The following is a 22,543-nucleotide window of genomic DNA, read 5'->3' on the forward strand; positions in this document are numbered from 1 at the left end:
AGCTTCCCCCTTGTGCTCCTCCTGCTGACCTCTGTGGGCCCCAACTCCTCAGAAACCCTCGGGCAGGGCTGCCAGCTGAAGGGAGTCTCTGAGCGAGCAGCTCCTCCAGGTGCTGCTGAAGGCTCCACCTCCAGGGTGGAGCTACTTACGCCGGGAGAGCTCAGGCTAGACTTCCCTCTGGCGCTGAGGATAATAAAAGCTCACTATTTATTAAAAAAAAAAAAACAAAGAAAGAAAAAAGAAATAAAATCAAAGTGTTTTTTTTCTATAAGAGCAATTAAATAGGTAAACCTATAGTCAAACTCACCAGTGAAAATGAAACTGCAAATTACCAACATCAGGAATGAGAGAAGAGACATATTCTACAGATATTAAAAGGATAGTCAGGGAACACGTCAGCAGTTTTTGCTTATGTGTGTGTGTACTCGGATTTCCCAAATGGCGCTGCTGGTAAAGAACCTGCCAGCCCATGCAGATAGGAGACACGGGTTCCATCCCCGGGTCAAGAAGACTCCCTGGAGGAGGGCACGGCTACCCACTCCAGAATTCTTGCCTGGTGAACCCCATGGACAGAGGAGCCTGGCCAGCTACAGTCCATAGGGTCGCAAAGAGTTGAACCCAACTGAAGCGACTTAGCACGCACGCTCCTGTGTGTGCTCAGCCACTCAATCATGTCCGACGCTTTTGTGACCCCAAGGACTGTAGTTTTTGCCTATCAATTAGACATTTTAGGTGAAATAGGCAAATTACTTGCAGTGCACTAATTACCAAAGCTCACTCAGGGAAAAGTAACCTAAATATTTATTCCTAAACCTTGAGTAACAAAATTGAATTTGTAGTTCAAAACTTTCCATAAGGAAAACTCGAGGTCAAGATGACCTCACTGATGAATTCAACAAAACATTTAAGGAAGAAATAGTATCAATTCTGCACAAACTCTTACAGAATATTAAAGAGGAAGGAATGCTTCTGAACTCATTCTTTGAAGCTAAAACCACACAAAGACATTACATGAAAAGGAAACTACAGACCAACGTTCCTTGTAAACATGGAGGCAAAAATTCTAAACAAAACTTTGGCAAATCAAATCCAACAATATTAGATTAATTGTGGCAATCGTTATACATGTATACTTATATCAAAACATTGTGTACTTTATTATTATTTTTCCATTCAATTTTTAAACATTTTATTGAAATATAGTTGATTCACAATGTTGTGTTGGTTTCAGATGTACAGCAAAGTGATTCAGTTATAATACATATATCCATGTGTGTATATATATGTATATATTCTTTTAAAAATTCTTTTCCAGAGAGATTATTACAAACTATTGAGTATAGTTACATATGCTATACAATAGGCCATTGTTGCTTATCTATATTATACATAGTAGTGTGTATATGTGAATCCCAAACTCTTAATTTATCCTCCCACATTGTCCCTTTGGTAACCATTTTCCTTTTCTGTATCTGTGATCTATTTCTGTTTGCAGATAAATTCGTATGTATCATTTTTCAGATTCCACATATAAGTATCATAGGATGTTTATCTATCTATGTTGGGTTCACTTCATTTAGTGTGATAACCTCTAAATGAAGTAGTATAGACCCATCCATGTAGCTGCAAAGGGCACTATTTCATTCTTTTTTATGGCTAAGTAATATACTACTGTGAATATGTACCACATCTTCTTTATCCATTCACCTGTCAACGGACACTTAGGTTGCTTCCACGTCTTGGCTATTGTAAATCCTGTTGCTATGAATAGTAGGGTGCATGTATCCTTTCAAATTATAGTTTATTTCAGATATATGTTCCAGAGTAGGGTTACTGGATCAAATGGTAACTCTATTTTTAGTTTTTTAAGGAATTTCCATACTGTTCTCCATAATGGCTATACCAATTTACATTCCCACCAACAATTAGGAGCGTTCTTTTTTCTTCACACCCTGTCCATCATTTATTTTGTGTAGACTTTTTGATGAACATTGTACATTTTAAACACATACAAATTTTATCTATCAGAAAAAATCCTATAATAGATAAAATAGGTAATGTGGAGTTGGCCCCAGAAAAGCAGAAATCATTGAGCATGTGAAAGTCATCTGATAATATTTGCCCTGTTAATAACATCACTCGTGATATTGTTTCTCTGCATTCTATTTCAATATTAAACTTCTGTGGCATTCATAAAGGTTAATCAACTCATTTGTGAGGTTGTATTGAGGATCAAGCTAAATAATAGACGCAAAGCCTTAATAATGGGCCAAGCACAGTTGGACAGTAATACATTTTTGCCAGTTAGGGATCTACATCTTGCCTGATTAGGTTCACAAACACTTCTCTTTCATAGAAAAAAAAAAGAAAAAAAGAACATTGATCATGTCCTTCCTGTATTTCTGAGCTGGCATTTCCTGTTGTGGCCTTACCAACCAGTCATTGTCCCCACGATTTTGGACATGATTTCATGACCCTTCAGAGCTACTTGAAGTGCTGGCCTCCAACAAGATAAGAAGTTGGCTGTAAAGTGTAAATTGAGGCACTATTTCCTTCATTGAGAAAGTCTTGCTACGATAATAATAATGAAATCAATGAAATAATATGTGTGCTTAGTGATGTAGTGGACCTACTTACATCATGGTGCAAACTTCTTATCTTGTCACAGGCCAGTAAACTGTGGATTGGCACTTTGACCACCAAGGTCTTAGAGTATGTCGTGTCTTACACAGAATTTCGATTCTGAAGTCAGCATTTATACTTGCTCTCATTGCGTCATACTATGGTACATATTTTAAACATGTATATAAAGATGTCATCAATAAATGTGATTTTGACATGTTTATTTTTCTCTCGGGGTCATTATATATAATGAAATCTCATGCAATATGTACTCCAAATTTTGCAACTAAAAAGTAGTTTTAGTTACAACTGAAGTAGTAAAACTAGCTGTATGTTTCTTACCTTGCTGATGTGAGAATAGCAGGAGGATCAGTCAATCCTTTGACAAAGATCAGAGATGGGGTAAGTTTCTTCACATGTTACAATATCTGTTGAGTGATAGTGGCTCTCCACATGTTGTGTAGAGATGAACTTAGAGAATGTATCTGAGAACAAGTACTGATATTGACTAGTACCATCTGCCATGGGTATGGGGATGATGTGTGATTAACACCCCATACTAAGTACGGCCATCCTGGGCTAGGAATTCCAAGTTTATCCTCCTACTAAAAACAGTGACTTGAGTTATTCTGTTGCAGGACATGAAAACCTTGGCAGAAAAGAAGAACCAGGTCTTACTTATGAAAGTAGAGATGCCTCTCTTCAAGAATATTACATGGATGTGACTTTTCTCGTAGATGCTTCCAAAAGAATAGGAAGTGATGAGTTTAAGGAAGTGAAAGCTTTTATAAGCTCCGTGCTTGATTATTTTCATCTGGCCCCAGATCCACTGACCTCCACCTTGGGAGACAGAGTAGCAGTCGTGACCTACTCTCCTCCAGGCTATATGCCCAACACAGAAGAATGCCCTGTCTACCTAGAATTTGATTTGGTCACTTATAACAGTATATACCAAATGAAACATCATCTCCAAGACTCCCTTCAGCAGCTCAATGGAGATGTTTTTACAGGTCATGCCCTTCAGTGGACACTTGACAATGTCTTTGCAGTAGCTCCCAAGCTGAGGAAAAACAAAGTTATCTTTGTTATATCTGCTGGTGAGACCAACCCTTTAGACAGGGAAGTCTTAAGAAATGTATCTCTGAGAGCCAAGTGTCAGGGCTACTCCATATTTGTGTTTTCTTTTGGTCCTCGACACAATGACAAGGAATTAGAAGAATTAGCCAGCCACCCACTGGATCATCACTTAGTCCAGCTTGGCCGAACCCACAAGCCAGATTTGAACTATATCATCAAATTTGTCAAGCCATTTGTTCATTCAATCAGACGTAAGTCATTAAAGTTTTCTTTTCTGTTGCTTTTGCAATAGCTATCTCTGTGTACAATCCACCAGTAACATGATTCTCATTTTCATCAATAGTGGTGGAGTCTTAGGTGTGAGCAGGAGGCAGTGAGAAAACCACAGAGAAAACCCCAGGTCCTAGTGACCTTGAGAAACTAATAAGTATCTTTTAAACCCTAACCTGTGAGGGCTCATTATGTGTCAAGTTTTTTTAAGGAGTGGATCATTTAATCCTCAGGATGGCCCTCAAAGGAGAGTAGTAATATCACCACTTTACAAGTGAGAAAACTGAGGTTCAGAGACATTAAATCAGTTGCTCAAATGCTCACAGTTAATAGTTAGCAAATTCTAGACTCAGTCCTATGCATTCTGACCCTAAAGTTGTGCTCTTGTCCATTAATCTGTACTTTAATTATTAAAGCCTTAATGAAAGTATTATGGTGACATCACTCTAATAAGTAATACTCCACTCCCATCACCCTCCACCTACTCCAAGGAATTCTGTTTTACCTTGTCACTGTAAGCCAACTTTGGTTCTGGTTTGAATTATTAAGAGCCATGGGCATGAATCTCTTGTAGAGCCTCTGTCTCAGACAGCTGGCTCGGGCACAGCCAGGCAAGGAGTTTGAGGGTATCTTTGCATAGTAGGCATTTGAGAGAGGCCTCCCAGTCTCTGTCCACACGCCATAATTCCAGGCATGGTTATAGTAGGAAAGCTAAGGGCTGTAGCATCAAGCCAGTCCTGGCCGGTGCCGGGAATTAGGAGTGCAGGAGAGACCACACTGAATGTTTGTATGTAGCTCCTACAAGTTCAGTGGGAAATCACAGGGACACAGATTTTTCTGGCATTCATAAAGCCCATGGCTCACAGAACCCTCAGAAATCTTGGCACTCTTGTAGATTTATATTTATATTTAGTGGCAAGCTTGTCATTTGAAAAAAAAAAGATGCCTTCTTCTAACCTCAAGATAAGTAAGGCAGATAATTTCAATAGTAAATGCTGTCTTCCAGAAAGTCCTCCTTTCAGAAGGAGAGAAACAGATGATAGACGGGGTTAAGAGTTATCCTTGAATCGTACCACAAGCCTGTAACACAGAGAGCATGAGAATTTTTGACTGAATCACTGCTACATCTCGCTGACTTTGCCAATGAGGTATTGCAAAGTCAGAAGGTGCATACTTTGCTGAGTCTCTTATAAAATTCATTTGCTCTTGGAAACACCCCCAACTACAGGAAAAAATGAACTGACTTTGGGTGATAGAATATGGAAGGGTAAAATTTAGACTAACTGTCCACTCTCTCTCTAGGTGCCATCAACAAATACCCCCCTGCAGACATGAAACCCAAATGTGTTAACATCACCTCTCTCAGTCCAGAGAATAATGGCATAGAAAACACTGTATTGTGAGTTGACAAATTCACAGTTTGGGTAATATTACCACTAGAAAAAGTCCTTAAGAAAATAATTTGAAATAAATGGCACTTTAGTTTTCAGGATGCAAGTTTGGTTGTGGGGTATGTGTGTGTGTGTGCACATGTGTGTGTGCATGTGTGTGTGTTTTAAATGTTCCTGATTTGTGACAACATCACAGATCTGGTGTTATTAGCATATAGAATGTGATGCATATTAGAAAGAACCATATTTCTATTTCTGTAGTTTTTATGGAAGAAAAGGGTTATTAACACCTTATTAGTAACTATATATATCATTCAAATACTGGGTACTGTCAAAACAGAAAATTTGTATATCAAAGGTTAGATATAATAGTTTTAGAGAATAAGAAAAAAGATGAAAAACTCATAAAGCAGCAACAAAAACATACCGTTTTGAAACAGTACCCATATGGAGTCAGTGGAAAGAATTCTTTTTTAAGTTTGATTTTGCAAAGTCCAATCCTAAGTATTCAGTAAAAATTCAGTAGTGAAAATAATATGGTTTGGCGTCCTAAGCCATGGGCACAAATGTTTAATTTCCCTTTGGAATATTAAAAAGTTGCCCCTTCAGTCAAATTTCTTACACAAACTACATTTGGACTATTCCAATAACATGCATAAAATTGATTCCTGTTACATTAGCTGCCTGTAACTACACTGAATCCTGAAAGGGACTTGGTTAACCTATGTTTCATCACTTTTCTCTGTTACCTTAGCCTTCTTCCTGAGGTATATGAAATTGAGATGGAGAGCAGTGAGCTTTCGGGTGAACCCAGTTCCCAGCAGCAGCATTTCTTTGAATTAGGGAGTAGTCATAGTAACACTTCTGGTATTACCACTGATTTGACCCAGAGGTTATACATACTCTTTTCATCTGGGGAACTGATGATGAAAGACAAGAAAGAGGCACATTCAGAAGAAATTACATCTCCAGCAAATGACAGAGAAGATGAAAAAGGTAATCTTGAGTGCTGAAGAGTTGACAAGTCTGAAATACCCTTGTTTGTCTAGATTTTCCCTGGTAGACGATGAGCAATTAGAGCGCATCGGGATGAGCAGAGATGGCATAACAGAGGGGTTTATCATCTAGGCTACATGGGGTCCCCAAAACAAGGGGACAAAGGAGATAAAACTCCAGAAGGGCAAAAAAAGCGGGCCATGGGTGTTGACAAAACCAGAACTAGACAAAAATGCCTCGGGTGAGTCAAGGCATGGAAACATGAGAGGGACGGGAGGGAAGACCACAGGTCCTGGGGGAGCAGGAGAAGCTCTGCATTCTTGGGGAGATGGGAGAGGAGAGGGACTGAACGACAGGCCTCCAGAATGTGAAGGCTGGGGGTCTGCTTTATCCCTTGGTGACCAGCGCTTTCCTGGCTTCAAAGAAGGCTTCTGGCTGAGCCCCAGTGCAGCAGAGACCAGACAGGACAAGGTTGCTATGGTTCTGAGATCTCTATGTGCTTCTTAGGGTGCATGGGGACGTGGCTATGAGCCTACAGCAAAGAGAAAATAGAGAGGGAGAAGAGGCAGCCGTAGCTGGTTTTAGAGCAACTGTTCACAATCTCTGCTGTGTACCAAATCATGGGGAAATTATTTTAAAATAAGTATTCCTGAATATCTACTAAAGGTGAAAATAGGCATATCCTATGAGCCACCAATTTTACTGCAATGTCTATACCCAACAGAAAAATATATATTTACCAAAGGTCAGGTACTAGAATGTTCATAGCAGAATTATTTGTAACGGCCTCAAAGTGGTAACAGAGATGCCCAACAGTGATTTGATAAACATTTGTACAGTTATATAATAAAGCACTGTGTATGTGTACATTACGTATGTAATATACTATATGTGCTGTGCTATGCTTAGTCATTCAGTTGTGTCTGAATCTTTGCGACCCTATGGACTGAAGCCCACCAGGCTCCTCTGTCCATGGGGATTCTCCAGGCAAGAACACTGGAGTGGGTTGCAAGCCCTCCTCCAGGGGATCTTTCCAATCCAGGGATCAAACCAGGTCTCCCACATTGCGGGCAGATTCTTTACGACCTGAGCCACTGGAAAGCCCCAAACACTATATACATATGTATACAAGTGTGTATATTTCATATATATATATACATATGTACAATGTATATCATGTTATATAGCATATACTATATAATGAATGCATATACTATATATAATCTACATATATGTAAATGTATATGAAGTATACTTGCATTTTACATATATAGTATTATATGTACAATGTATATATACATTATATATAGTATATATGGGATTCCCAGGTGGTGCTAGTTGTAAAGAACCTGCCTGCCAATGCAGAAGACATCAGAGATGAGGATTCAATCCCTGGACAGGGAAGATCCCTTGGAGAAGAAAATGGCAACCCACCCTGGTATCTTTGCCTGGAAAATCACATGGACAGAGAAGCCTAGCAGGCTACAGTCCATGGGGTCACAAAGAGTCAGACATGACTGAGATGACTTAGCACTACAGTACATGTAGTATATACTATACTATGAGGCTTCCCAGGTGGCGCTAGCGGTAAAGAATCTGCCTGCCAATTCAGGAGGCTCAAGAGTTGCGGGTTCAATTCCTGGGTTGGGAAGATCCCCTGGAGTAGGAAATGGCAATCTACTCCAGTAATCTTGCCTGAAAAATTCCATGGACAGAGGAGCCTGAAAAGCTACAGTCCATGGGGTCACAAAGAGTCAGACATGGCTGAGCATGCTCACACATACTATATCTACACTTTTACCATATCTAATGTATGTATAGTATATATAAAGCATAACATTTACATTGTATATATGTATATAGGTGAACTATGTGAAAGTTTCTCAGTTGTGTCCAACTTTGCGACTCCATGGATTATACAGTCCATAGAATTCTCCAGGCCAGAATACTGGAGTGCATAGCCTTTCCCTTCTCCAGGGTATCTTCCCAACCCAGGGATCAAACCCAGGTCTCCTGTATTGCCAGCAGATTCTTTACTAGCTGAGCCACAATATATATACAATGTACGCATGCATTATATAATGTTCAGCTCAGTTCATTTGCTCAGTCATGTCCAACTCTTTGCGACCCCATGGACTACAGAACACCAGGCTTCCCTGTCCATCACCAACTCCTGGAGCTTGTTCAAACTCATGTCCATGGAGACGGTGATGCCATACAACCATCTCATCCTCTGTTGTCCCCTTCTCCTCCCACCTTCAATCTTTCCCAGCATCACGGTATTTTCCAATGAGTCAGTTCTTCACATCAGCTGGCCAAATTATTGGAGTTTCAGCTTCAGCATCAGTCCTTCCAATGAATATTCAGGACTGATTTCCTTTAGGATGGACTGGTTGGATCTCCTTGCAGTCCAAGGGACTCTCAGGAGTCTTCTTCAACATCACAGTTCAAAAGCATCAATTTTTTGGTGCTCAGTCTTCTTTAAGGTCCAACTCTAACATCCATACATGACCACTGGGAAAACCATAGCTTTGATTAGACGGACCTTTGTTGGCAAAGTAATGTCTCTGCTTTTTAATATGCTGTCTAGTTTGGTCATAGCTTTTCTTCCAAAGTGCAAGCATCTTTTAATTCCATGGCTGCAGTCACCATCTGCAGTGAGTTTTGAGCCCTCCAAAATAAAGTCTGTCACTGTTTCCACTGTTTCCCCATCTATTTGCCATGAAGTGATGGAACAGGATGCCATGATCTTAGTTTTCTGAATGCTGAACTTTAAGCCAGCTTTTTCACTCTCCTCTTTCACTTTCATCAAGAGGCTCTTTTGTTCTTCTTCACTTTCTGCTATAAGGGTGGTGTCATCTGCATATCTGAGGTTATTGATATTACTCCTGGCAATCTTGATTCTAGCCTGTGCTTCATCCAGTCCAGCATTTCACATGATGTACTCTGCATATAAGTTACATAAGCATGGTGACAGTGTACAGCCATGATGTACTCCTTTCCCAGTTTGGGACCAGGTCATTGTTCCATGTCTGGTTCTAACTGTTGCTCCCTGACCTGCATACAGATTTCTCATGAGGCAAGTAAGGTGGTCTGGTATTCCCATCTATTTAAGAATTGTCTACATTTTGTTGTGATCCACACAGTTAGTCAATAAAGCAGAAGTAGATGTTTTTCTGGAACTCTCTTGTTTTTTCGATGATCCAACAAATGTTGGCAATTTGATCTCTGCTTCCTATGCCTTTTCTAAATTCAGCTTGAACATCTGAAAATTCATTTCACGTGCTGTTGAAACCTGATTTGGAGAGTTTTGAGCATTACTTTACTAGCATGTGAAATGAGTGCAATTGTGCGGTAGTTTGAGCATTCTTTGGCATTGCCTTTCTTTGGGACTGGAATGAAAACTGAACTTTTCCAGTCCTGTGGCCACTGGTGAGTTTTCCAAATTTGCTGGCATATTGAGTGAAGCACTTTCACAGCATCATCTTTTAGGATTTGAAATAGCTCAACTGGAATTTCATTACCTCCACTAGTTTTGTTCATAGTGATGCTTCTTAAGGCCCACTTGACTTCACATTTCAGGGTGTCTGGCTCTAGGTGAGTGATTGCACCATTGTGGTTATCTGGGTCATGAAGATCTTTTTTTGTACAGTTCTTCTGTGTATTCTTGCCATGTCTTTTTAATATCTTCTGCTTCTTTTAGGTCGATACCATTTCTATACTTTATTGTGCCCGTTTTTCATGAAATGTTCCATTGGTAGCTCTAATTTTCTTGAAGAGATCTCTAGTCTTTCCCATTCTATTGTTTTTCTCTATTTCTTTTCATTGATCACTAAGGAAGGCTTTCTTATCTCTCCTTGCTATTCTTTGGAAATCTGCATTCAAGTTGGTATATCTTTCCTTTTCTCCTATGCCTTTCACTTCTTTTCTTTTCATAGCTTTTGGTAAGGCCTCCTCAGACAACCATTTTGCCTTTTTGCATTTGTTTTTCTTGGGGATGGTCTTGATCACTGACTCCTGTATAATGTCACAAACCTCTGTCTATTTTAGTTCTTCATGCACTCTATCTATCAGATCTAATCCCTTGAATCTATTTTTTACTTGCACTGTATAATCGTAAGAGATTTAAGTCATACTTGAATGGTCTAGTGGTTTTCCCTACTTTCTTCAATTTAAGTCTGAATTTTGCAATAAGGAGTTCATGATCTAAGCCACAGCCAGCTCCCGGTCTTTTTTTTCCTGACTGTATAGAGCTATAGTAATATATATATATATACAAATTGTGTGTATATATATAGTAAATAGTAAATACATATGTTTTATATATAGATTATTTTACCATATATAATGCATACATACATTCTATGTATTAATATATACTATATATAGTTTATATACTATAGAGAAAAAAGAAAATAGGAAACTCATGCCCCTTCACAATAAAGTATGTACTATATATATATGCATACATTGTACATATAGTAGAATACTGTATATATATATGCATGTGTACTTTATATACATATACATATGTTATCTTCATATATACTATATATGTTAGATATGAGTTTAATTGTAGATAATATATGGAATATAATAAAATGAGCAAAATTATGGAAAACAAGGTGAGGATAGAGAAAAGTATAGACAGGAGAGAGAAGATAAGATGTAAGAAAAGGAAAACTAAATATAAACATGATGAAATATCTGATCTGGTCTAGAAAGACTCAACCTACTTTGGTCTCAGGATGCAGTGAACCCTTACCATCTCTCTTTCCCACTAATTGCAGCTTAAAACTCTGGACAAAACACTAAAGGTAACTCCTTAAGAACTCTGAGCAGTAAGCAGAAGCAGACATTGTGAAGGGGAATGAGTTTCCCATTTTCTATCCTCTTTTCTCTTTTGGCCATGTGCAGAGCTGGGTCTGCATGATGGCCACGAGCAGGTGGCTAAAACTTGATAGAAGCCTTGTATTTCTGGCCAGGAAAACTAGGAAATTCTGTGTGTCCAAGATTATGGAAGAAAAACCCGTTTTTTCTTCCTTTCTCTTGTGGTTTTGCTCTAAAGGTGGACTATAGTTTAGAGCTGAATATAAGGCTAGACAGCTGAAATTAATGAGAAGTCTTATCTTTTGGAGCATGGTAACTGAGAAGACAGGACCTGTTGGTCAGCATGTGGGGGTAGCCTCAGAAAAGAGAGCCGGATGAAGGGGTTCTCTAATTTTAATCATGGGAACTCCGTAAGTCCCAGAATCTCCCCTAAGCTGTACGTGGATTGGAAAGAACCAAAACAGGATAGCAAAGGTTTTGAACACTAAACTGTGATTGAAACCACTGCCCATAGAAAGTGAGACACTGACATTCTAAACCTAGTATATTGATTGTCTTGCCTACTTAAAAAATTAAAATTCTTCAGAGAATTATGGTAGACTCAGAATCTATAAAATATAATATCCAAAGAAGTTATAGTGTAAATATAGGAATATTGCATGCATGCTAAGTCACTTCAATTGTGTCTGACTCTGTGTGACCCTTATGGACTCTAGCCTGCCAAGCTCCTCTGTCCATGGGATTCTCTAGGCAAGAATACTAGAGTGGGTTGCCATGCCCTCCTCCAGGGGATCTTCCTGACCCAGGGATCAAACCTGTATCTCTTACTGTCTCCTGCATTGGCAGGTGGCTTCATTGACACTAGAGCCACCTAGGAAGCCCATAATGGAAATTCAGTCAGCCGTAAAAAAAGAATGAAATAATGCCATTTGTATCAACATGGATGAACCTAGAGAGTATTATACTAAGTGAAGTAATTCAAACAGAGAAAGACAAATACCCTGTGATGTCACTTATATGTGGGAAAAAATACAAATGAACCTACTTATAAAACAGAAATAGATCTATAGACATAGAAAACAAACTTAAGGTTATCAAAAGGAGAGGGGGGAGGAATAAGTTAGGAGTTTGAGGTTAACACACACACACTACTGTATATAAAATAGATCACCAAGGACCTACTATCTCGCACCAGGAACTATACCTAATGTTTATACACGCATGTGTGCGCTTCTCCTTCAGTTGTGTCTGACGCTTTGTGACTCTATAGACCGTAGCCTGCTAGCTACCTCTGTTCATGGGCTTCTCCAGGCAAGAGTACTGGAGTGGGATGCCATACTGTTCTCGAGGGTATCTTTCCAACCCAGGGATCGAACCCATGTCTCTTAGGTCTCCTGCACTGATACGCAGGTTCTTTATCACTAGCACCACCTGGGAAGCATACTCAATAGTTTATAATAACCTGTAAGGTTATTATAGAATCTGAAAAAGAAAATACACACACATATATGTATATATGTTTGTATGTATAACTGAATCATTGTGCTGTAACCTAAAATTAACACAGCATTGTAAATCAACTATGATTTAATAAATGTATTTTAAAAACACCAAGATACTTCAAACCTAAAAAAAAACCAACTTTTTGTATACAATCCAAAATTATTTAACAAAACAGAGAACAAGTAGCCGTGAACAGTATTCAAATGAAAAGACAACAGATGCCAACTTTCAAATTGACTCAGATATTGCAATTATCAGACAAAGGCGTTAAAGCAGCTATTATAACTGTGCTCCATGAGATGTGAGTGCTAAGTCGCTTTAGTCATGTCTGATTCTTGGCAACCCTAAGGACTGTAAGCCATTAGGCGTCTCTGTTCATGGGGATTCTCCAGGCAAGAATACTGGAGTGGGCTGACTTCTTTTGCAATCTCTATTTCTCTGCTGAGAATATCTGGCGTTCTGTTCAAATTGTTTATGTGCTCTATGAGATAAACATAAGAAATCTGAACAGGATAGATAAACAGAGATTACAAAAAAAGGACCAAAAAGAAGTTTTAAAAGAAAAAGTTACAATCTCTGAAATTTTAAAATTCTCTGGATGAGCTCAGTAGTAGAGTGAGGAGAGGGGAAAGAGTCAGTGAATTTCAGGGTAGATTCATTACATGATCTAAAGAGAGAAAGGAGATTTTTAAAAAACGAACAAAGGTGGACAGCATAGCCAGAATAGAAGGACATGCACTCATTATCTCCTGCCAGAGCACCACAATCACAACTAGTTGTTGAACAACCATCAACAGAAAGACATTGGGCCCACCAAAAAAAGACATCCCACATCCAAGGACAAAGCAGAAACCACAGCAAGATGGTAGGAGGGGCGCAATCATGATAAAATCAAATCCTATACCCACTGGATTGGCGACCTACAAACTGGAGAACAATAATACCAAGGAAGTTCTTGCACTGCTGTGAAGGTCCTAGGTCCCACATCGGTCTCCCCAGCCTGGGGATCTGACAGAGGGACTGGGAATCCCCAGGGAATCTGACTTTGAAGTCCAAGGTGAGTTGATTATAGGACCTCCACGGGACTGGGAGAAACAGAGACTCCACTCTTGAAGGGCACAAAAAATAAAAACCTATGTATGCACCAGGACTCAAGGGAAAGGAGCAGTGACACCATAGGTGTGCTTGAGGCTCTCCTGCAGGGGCGTGGGTTGGTAGTTTAGCCTGCCGCAGGCACGGGGCACTGGCAGCAACAGTCCTGGGAGATGCATCTTGGCCTAAGTCCTCTTGAAGGTCACCAGTAGCCCTACTGTAGAGCCTGTAGACTCCAGGTCTTGGTCTGGCCTATAGACTCAGGCCAAATAAGTAACAGGGAGGGAGCGCAGCCCCACCCGTCAGCAGACAATTGGATTAAAGTTTTACTGAGCACTGACCCTGCCCAGAGAGCAAGACACAGTTTTCCCCACAGCCAGCCCCTCCCATCAGGAAGCTTGCAGAGCTTCTTATCCTCATCCACCAGAGGGCAGACAGCAGAAACAAGAATTCCAGTCCCAGCAGCCTCCAGAACTAATACCACAATCACAATCACAGAAAGCTTACCAAGATAAAGAAATAGGATTATGTCCCAGATGAAGGAACAAGGTAAATCCCCAGAAAAACAACTAAATGAAGTGGAGGTACGCAACCTCCCAGAAAAAGAAGTCAGAATAATGATAGTGAAGATGACCCAGGATCTCAGAAAAAGGATGGAGAAGATGCAAGAAGTGTTTACTAAAGACCTAGAAGAACCAAAGCACAAACAAACAGAGATGAACAACACACTAGAAGGGATCGATAGCAGAATAACTGAGGCAGAAGAACAGAAAAGTGATCTGGAAGACAGAATGGTGGAAATTCATGGTGAAAAAGAGAATATAAAGTAAGAGTGAAAAGAGATGAAGACAGCCTAAGAGACCTCTGGGACAACATTAAACGCTCCAACATTCACATTATAGGGGTCCCAGAAGGTGAAGAGAAAGAGAAAGGGACCAAAGAAGATATTAAAAAATGAACAGAGTCTGGAAACTTGAACAATATAAAAGAGTCTGACTTTTGTTTCATTGGTATTCTAGAAGGAAAGTAGAAAGGGATCCATTCAGGGGGGAAAAAAATTGAGAAAATAATGGCCAAAACTTCCCAAATTGGTAAAAGAGACAATGTTACAGATTTTAAGAGTTCAAAGAAAACCCCACTCAGACATATCAAAATCAAACTGCTGAAAACAAAGGAGAAATAAACAATCTTGAAGCAGGAGCTTCCCTGGTGGCTCAGAGGGTAAAGCGCCTATCTGCAACGTGGGAGACCCGGGTTTGATCCCTGGGTTGGGAAGATCCCCTGGAGAAGGAAACAGCAACCCATTCCAGTATTCTTGCCTGGAAAATCCTATGGACGGAGGAGCCTGGTGGGCTACATACAGTCCACGGAGTCACAAAGAGTCAGACATGAGTCAGTGACTCCACTTTCACAAAAGAAAGGAATAATTATTGCAATGACTGTAGATTTTTCATCAGAAGCCATGGAGGCCAGGTAGTGGTGGAACACCATTTTTTCTTTTTTTTTTTTTTTTTTTTTTACCATTTTTTCTTTAAAGTGCTTGAAGGAAGGGACTGTGAACACGGAACTTTGTACTCAACAAAGATAGCTGCCCAGAGTGAAGACAAATTAAAGACGTTTCCAGATAAAGGAAAACTAAGAGAATTTGTTGCCAGCATATTTATTCTAAAAGGACAACTGTAATAGGAAAAAACCTGAGTGAGCTCAAGTGACTGGGGAGTGGATGGAGGGGAGGACAAACCGGTCAGGTGAGACAGAAGAAGGGACAGGAGTGAGGAATCAAGGAGGGGCGGGAAGGGAGGCTGGTTGAGGAAGGGGAAGTGTCAGGTACCGACGCAGCTCACCCCTGCACAGAGCTCTCCATTTATAAGGCAGTCTCAGTAACATGATCTCATGTGGATCCCCTCCAAAAGTAGGAGACAGGGATTAATAACCTTTCTATGCAGATGGAGAAACTGAAGCTCAGAGAGGTTACGTGGGCTTGACCCTGACCGGGCACCTCCTGTTTCGGCATGCTCTTGCAACCTTGGAAGGAGGAATCTGGTAAATCAGGACAGAGAGGATGGGTGTAAGAGCGGACGTCTTCGTCAACTCAGGCTGCCATGCCGTGTGCCATAGACTGGATGGTTTGAACAGCCGTAATCTATTTTCTCCCAGCTCTGGAGGCTGGGAAGTCCGAGACGAGGGGACCAGCCAATCTGCTTCCCGTGAGAGCTCTTTCCTGGTGTGCAGACGGCCACCATCTCCCCGGGAGCTGACACAGTGGACAGTCCTAGCGTCTCTTCCTCTTGTAATTGCACCACGTCTATCACATTAGGCCCACAGCCTGATGACTTCATTTAACATGAATTACCTCCTTCAAGTGGCAACCCACTCCAGTACTCTTGCCTGGAAAATCCGATGGACAGAGGAGCCTGGTAGGCTACAGTCCATGGGGTCGCAAAGAGTCGGACACGACTGAGCAACTTCACTTTCACTTTCACCTTCTTCAAGGCCCTGCATCCAATACGGTTACGTGGGGGTTAGGCCTTCAACATATGAATCTGGGGAGACGTAGCAGGGAATATGGGCTTCCCCAGTGGCTCAGGAGTAAAGAACTCACCTTCCGGTGTCAGAGACCCAGGTTCAATCCCTGGGTTGGGAAGACCCCCTGGAGAAGGGAATGCTAACCCACTCCAGTATTCTTGCCTGGAAAATCCCATGGACAGACTAGCCCGGTGGACTACAGTCCATGGGGTCATAAAGAGTCGGACATGACTGAGCGATTAAACACGACAGTAGGGAATATAATTAACAATGTAAGCACAGGAATTACAGGCAGAGTCTTTATCATCTGAGGCACCAGGGAAGCCCTCCACTTCTGCGTGTGTGATGTATAATAAAATAGAAAAATGGAGAAAACTTCTGAAGGGGAGAAATTATGCAAAATGACAATAAATGAGAAAGTTACCGATAATGCTTGCTTGATTGCAATCCTGATTCTACTAACCTTGGCATTTTCAGCCATACCTTGAAATACCAGAGAATGTGATTCAATTGATGTGAGTGTGGGCTTGGCAATTGAACAGTCAGCAAATATCAAGCCGATTATAATGCATAGACGCATTTGGGAAACACAGATTTAGAGGGTTCTTTCCCACACTTGGGCTGTCCCAGTGGTTCACTGGTAAAGAATCCGCCTTGCAATGCAGCAGCTGCAGGAAATGGTGGTTTGATCCCTGGGTGGGGAAGATCCCCTGGAGAAGGGCATGGCACCCACTCCAGTATTCTTGCCTAGAGCTACAGTCCATGGGGTCGCAAAGAGTCAGACAGGACTGAGCGACTATCACTATCACTATAGAAGTGGATGATGTCTTTAATCATTTCTCTCAGAGAAGTCTAGCTGACTGATTGATTTGGTGACTTGGTCAGCCCCGCTCCTTGAAGTCCGTCTGAGTCTCTTCAGAAAATCTCACTTTGGCTTTCTTCTTAGGCTTGTGAGAAATTAGAATTTGAAAATCAGAAAAGCTTTAGAAATCTCTGAGTTGTACTATATCTTTTTATAGATAAGGAAATAGAAGATGCAGACATCTGAAGCGTCTTCCCAAAGAACATCCACAGCACCTATTGCTTTGTCACAGTGATTAACATTCTGTAATTATGTTTCTAAAACAAAAGTACACCTTCAAGCTTGAAAAGGGGATCATTAAACCTACCTCTGGGTTGCTGAAAGGTTGGAAATGATACCTTTGAAGCTCAGACTACTTACTGTGCCTGGTACATAATCAACTAGGCTTGTCCTGTAAATTACCTGCCTGGTAATATGTTGGACAATTAAAAATAAAAATCCATTGTGAAGAGCAGTCAGCATTTACACTGCTTTGCTCACTTGTGTTTTCCCAAAGAGAGGGGGTTTTTCTTTTTACCTGCCCATTTTTTCTGATGTTTTCACTTTATCCACCTACTTAATGTACATGCTTTCTATTTGCTCATCATAATGTACATTTGCAAGGTTTTGATGTACGTTTTGAAAAGTGTAACTATTCATTTTTCCATTATGCCAACCCAGGGACTCTTTCTTAGCCTTTATTTTTCCATCATTAAGTGCAGTGTCTCTCAAAGTGTGGTCCCTGGACCAAGAATGTCAGCATCACCTAGGAATTCATCAGAAATGCAGATTCTTGGATTCTACCGAAGACCTACTAAGTCAGAAGCTTGGGTCAGGGCCTTCTAGAAGACTTTGATGCAGGCTAAAGTTTGCCAACCACTGACCTAATGTATAGTCCTTGAGCCTAAATTAGTCTTCTTAATGGGGGTCCTGTCACTAGATATTACAAGTATTTGGGAGAAATCATGTTTCTGTAAAATACTAATAAGTAGGTTTCTGGTTTTTTATTTTACATAATTTCTCATTGACTTTAATGAGCTCATTTTCTTTGCAATTCTGAGAGAAGGGCTAATAGTCACACCCCTTTGACCACAGAATTTTCTATCAGGGAGCATCTCAGTGGGCTCATGTTTTTTATTTTTTTTCCATTTATTTTTCAATGGGCTTATGTTTTATAGAAACCACTTTGGGAAACAGTAGTTGAAAGAATGAATCCAGAGGTCAGACATGAATTTGAATCTTATTTCTGCCATTACTGGTCATTTGATCCTGGGCACATCGTTTTGCCTCTCTGAGCTTCTGTTCTCTACCTGGGGTAAAAGTAGCCTACATCATAGGTTAATGTGTGCAGTAAATGAACGTACAGTGCTTCAAACAGCAGTTTGCAAAGAGTAAAAGTTTAATAAACGTTAGGTATTATGTAAGATGATGATGATGGCAGTCATAGTAGAAAGAAGGCTAAACTGAGAATAAGGAGATCCAGATGCTCGTTTTGTGTCTGTCGGTAACTAGGTTTGAGACCATGAAAAGTCACCTGATTGCCCTGGTCCTCAAATTTCTTTTTTATATTAAGGAGGCACTTGGGCAAGGCTACTGCTTTTTATACTTCGGGACACTGGGGGACATACAAGGACTTTCAAATGCATGGATTTCTAAGAAATAGTACTAAAGGACTCTATCTCCCTGAGACTGGTTACGTATGAAGAATCATGGAGACCTCCTTTCCTGTATCCCCTTTTACAAGTGCTCCCATGTCACCCACACAAAGAATGTCATATTTCTCAGTCATTCTAAGCCTTTGGATGACAGTTTGCCCAGGTGTAAAGTCTTCTGGGGGAAGCACAGGCTGGGGGACGTGTTGTCAAACAAAGTGCCCTTTAAATGCTGGATCTGTAGGCCTTCTTTACATCAGGTAAGAATTCAGATCTTTCCCATCCTGCACGTGTTTCTGTTACGGAGGACATGTGTTGCTAGAGCTCGGGTATTGGAACTCATGTTTGGATATTCTGAATCCAGATAGGTGACAGAATGAGCATGATCGGAGTTATGGTAAATCTCATTTAGTAATCCGGCCTGTTCCATTTCCCTTGTCAAAGGATACAGCTTTCCGGAGTGAAAATTCTGAGAACAAAGCAGAGAGCATTACAAGAGAAATGTCGAAGGGGAGCAAGCATGGTTTCACCAAACCAAAAAAATCATAGCAAGAGCCTTACTCATTCAAGTTTTTCAGAATGAAATCTCAGGATGTCATAACAGAGGTCCTTAGCAATGTGCTTATTTCAAATGGAAGAAGAAATCAGACTCTTTTTAAGGTGGAAATTGTTTTACAGTAAGGACTAGTGGGTTGGTTTTACAGTAAAGCCTGGTTCTGCCAATTAGACTACGTGGGGGATATGTCCTTAAAAGTGAATGAGCTAAGTTGCAGCTTCAAAATTCTGAGGAAAAACTATGTGAAACAGAAAAACGATGTAAATCATAAGAAATATTATTTTATCAAAGAAAGTACGTACCAATGTGCTTATTTATTATGTAACTGGAAGTTTGTACCTCTTAATCCCCTGAATCCTTTCTAGCTTCCACCCATTTGTTCTCTGTATCTATGAGTCTATTTTTATTTTGTTTTGTTTGCTTATTTTGAATTTTAGATTCCACATATAAGTGAGATCATGTGGTATTCATCTTTCTCTGTCTGACTCATTTTACTTAGCATAGAACTCTCTAGATCTATCCATGTTGTCACAAATGGCAAGATTTCATTTTTATGGCTGAGTAGTATTTCATTATATAGACATATGCATTATATATATATTTCATTATATATTTATATATACACAATACACATTTATATATGTGTGTATACATATAAATATTCTTTGTATAATTTTGCATATTAATCCCTTATTGGACATACTCTTTGCAAATATCTTCTCCCATTCAGTAGGGTGCCTTTTTGTTTTATTGATACTTTCCTTAACTGCAAAAGTTTTTTTAGTTTTACAAACTTTCATTTGTTTATTTTTGCTTTTGTTTCTCTTGCTAAAGAGTCAGCCCTTCATGAAAGCATGCTGCCTGTGTTTTCTTCTAGGAGTTGCATGATTTTAGATCTTAGAGTTAAGTTTTTAATCCATTTGAGTTTATTTTTATGGTGTGAGAAAGCAGTCCAGTTTGATTCTTTTTATGTAGCTGTACAGTTTTCCCAACATAATGTATTGAAGAGGCTGCCTTTTCTCCATTGTGTGTACTTGACGCCTTCATTGTAGTTCAACCGACCATATAAGCACCGGTTTATCACTGGGCTCTCAATTCTGTTCCATTGATCTATATGTCTATTTTCCACTAGTACCGTACTATTCTGATGACTGTATTTTTCATAGTCTGGTTTGGAATCAGGGAGCATAATACCTATGGCTTTGTTTTATTTTTCTCAAGACTGATTTGGCTATTTATGCAGGGTCTTTTGGGTTTCCATACAAATTTTAGAGTTAATTTGTTCTAGTTCTATGAAAAGTGCCACTGATATTTTGATATAGATTGAATTGAATCTGTAGATTGCCTTATGTAATATAATCATTTTAACAATATTAATTCCTCCGATCTATAAGCACAATAAATCTTTCAACCTATTTGTATCATCTTCATTTCTTTCATCAATGTCTTACGGGTTTCCAAGCTATTCCTGTGAATTGTGCTTCAGAGTTGTCTTGACTAGAGGCTTTCTTACTCCTTCATAGACTGTTGATTGGTCAAGGGTTGCCTTGAACTCCCAAGTACTCTGGCTGTATGAGGTTAAAGCCACTCTGGTAGCTGAACACAAGCTCTCCAAAGACTAGTATGTGCTGATGCTGGAGCCAAAGCTCACACGGAGGTGATCAGGGAAGAGTGGGGAAGAGGGGTAGGAGGAGAAATTAATGCCAAAAAATTAGAACTTAATGCTAAAAAAAGATTAGAGGGATTCTGGGCAGAATCCGTCTATCTCTGCACTTTTCTTTTACCAGTCAGTAAATATGCTAAGCATCAAATTTCAGATCATCAGTGTACCGATATTTTCCCAGGAAGAAGTATATCTATACTTCCATGTACACATTGTTCTTTTATATCTGTGATCACACCACTCTTTTATTATGACTATTGAAAATGGCAAAACTAAAAGAAAAAAAAAGAAAATGGCAAAACTATGTCTCTTTTTTTTCTTATGTGGCATAAAAGGAATAGGCTCTAAAGGGAATATTTTAAATAAATTCAATGACATTAAGAGCAACATATATTTTTGTTTTGCAGATGGTGAGGACACAAGATGATCATAGCAGAAAAGAACTTAGCTCCACAGGCATGAGAAATTCCATATGGTTCTAACTGGGAAGTATAAATCATCTATTAGAAGTGGAGTCATAAGTGGCAGGAATTTTCATGACTGATAACATACTAAATTTGTTCTATTCCAAATCTGAGGGAAAGACTTCTCTGAGTGAAGACATCAATGAACAGACTCAAGACACTAGGAATGATTTCATTTCTCCTGAGAATCTTGGGACAACTGACCTTGAAGAGTTAACTTAATCCTTTCTTTGACAACCCTGTGTGATGCATCTGTTGTAATGATGCACCTGCCTACAGGATATTTTTGTCATAATTTTTTATCACATCTATATCTCAAATTGGACAGGAGTAAAAAGGATTTAGGATTAGAATTTCCTAAGAATGTTTTCTATTTTTGAGAAATAAAAATCCATGCCCATGTCTTCATTTCTGGTATGTCCCTAGAGCTGCATTTAACACTGACTGACCTGTAAAACCCCATCTGTCCAGCTGCTATCATCATAGACAATGTTTGCCCTTTCCAGGACATTTACAAAACAATGGAATTTGTAAGAAAGAAAAAAGTGAGATGAGGCTAATTTTATAAACTGCTATTTTGTGCTGTGATCCTCTGTTTTATCTTTTAGCATGCTTTACTCTGTGTGTACTTGATTTTTGCTGCAAACAAAACAAAACATGGAAAATCACGCACACTCTATGTGACAGAACTGTTCTTGGGAATTACAATGTTAGCAAGAGACAAGTTCTAAAATAAAGGCAAGTTTGACGTGGACACTTGTTCTGTTCATTTTTACTTCACTGTAGTCCAACGCAGACCCATTAGACCACCAGTACAGGATAATTACCAAGTCAGTGAGTATATTTTGCATATTTTTAAAGTGACTATGTTAAGGGGGTAATACTAAAGGCATTTTTATACTTTTTTTTTTCATTTTTATACTTTTTATCTATAATTCTCCTTAACAATACTCTTGTGTTCAAATAATTTTTAAATAATCCAATCAACTAATTCTAGGTTGTTGAAAATTTTTACAGTAGTCTTTAGTTCTATAGCAAACTCTACTCATTTAATAAAGTT

General features: G+C 39.5%; 1 protein-coding gene across 4 annotated transcripts in view; it reads left to right on the forward strand.

The window, feature by feature from the left end:
- Nucleotides 1-22,237, forward strand: part of COL6A5 (collagen type VI alpha 5 chain) — a 152,456-nt gene extending 130,219 nt beyond the window's left edge. Inside the window, exons 38-41 of one of the 4 annotated variants that reach the window (XM_043875110.1) lie at nt 3,261-3,950; nt 5,272-5,368; nt 6,115-6,356; nt 21,427-22,237. In XM_043875110.1, the coding sequence (XP_043731045.1) occupies nt 3,261-3,950; nt 5,272-5,368; nt 6,115-6,356; nt 21,427-21,446 (1,049 nt within the window). In that variant the 3' untranslated portion in view covers nt 21,447-22,237. The remainder of the gene's footprint in view (nt 1-3,260; nt 3,951-5,271; nt 5,369-6,114; nt 6,357-21,426) is intronic. The other 3 variants (XM_043875111.1, XM_043875112.1, XM_043875113.1) reach the window with 3 other exon arrangements.
- The last annotated feature ends 306 nt before the right edge of the window (nt 22,238-22,543 follow it).

The sequence above is a fragment of the Cervus elaphus genome, chromosome 19 (genome assembly GCF_910594005.1).
Source record: "Cervus elaphus chromosome 19, mCerEla1.1, whole genome shotgun sequence".
Classification (NCBI taxonomy): domain Eukaryota; kingdom Metazoa; phylum Chordata; class Mammalia; order Artiodactyla; family Cervidae; genus Cervus; species Cervus elaphus.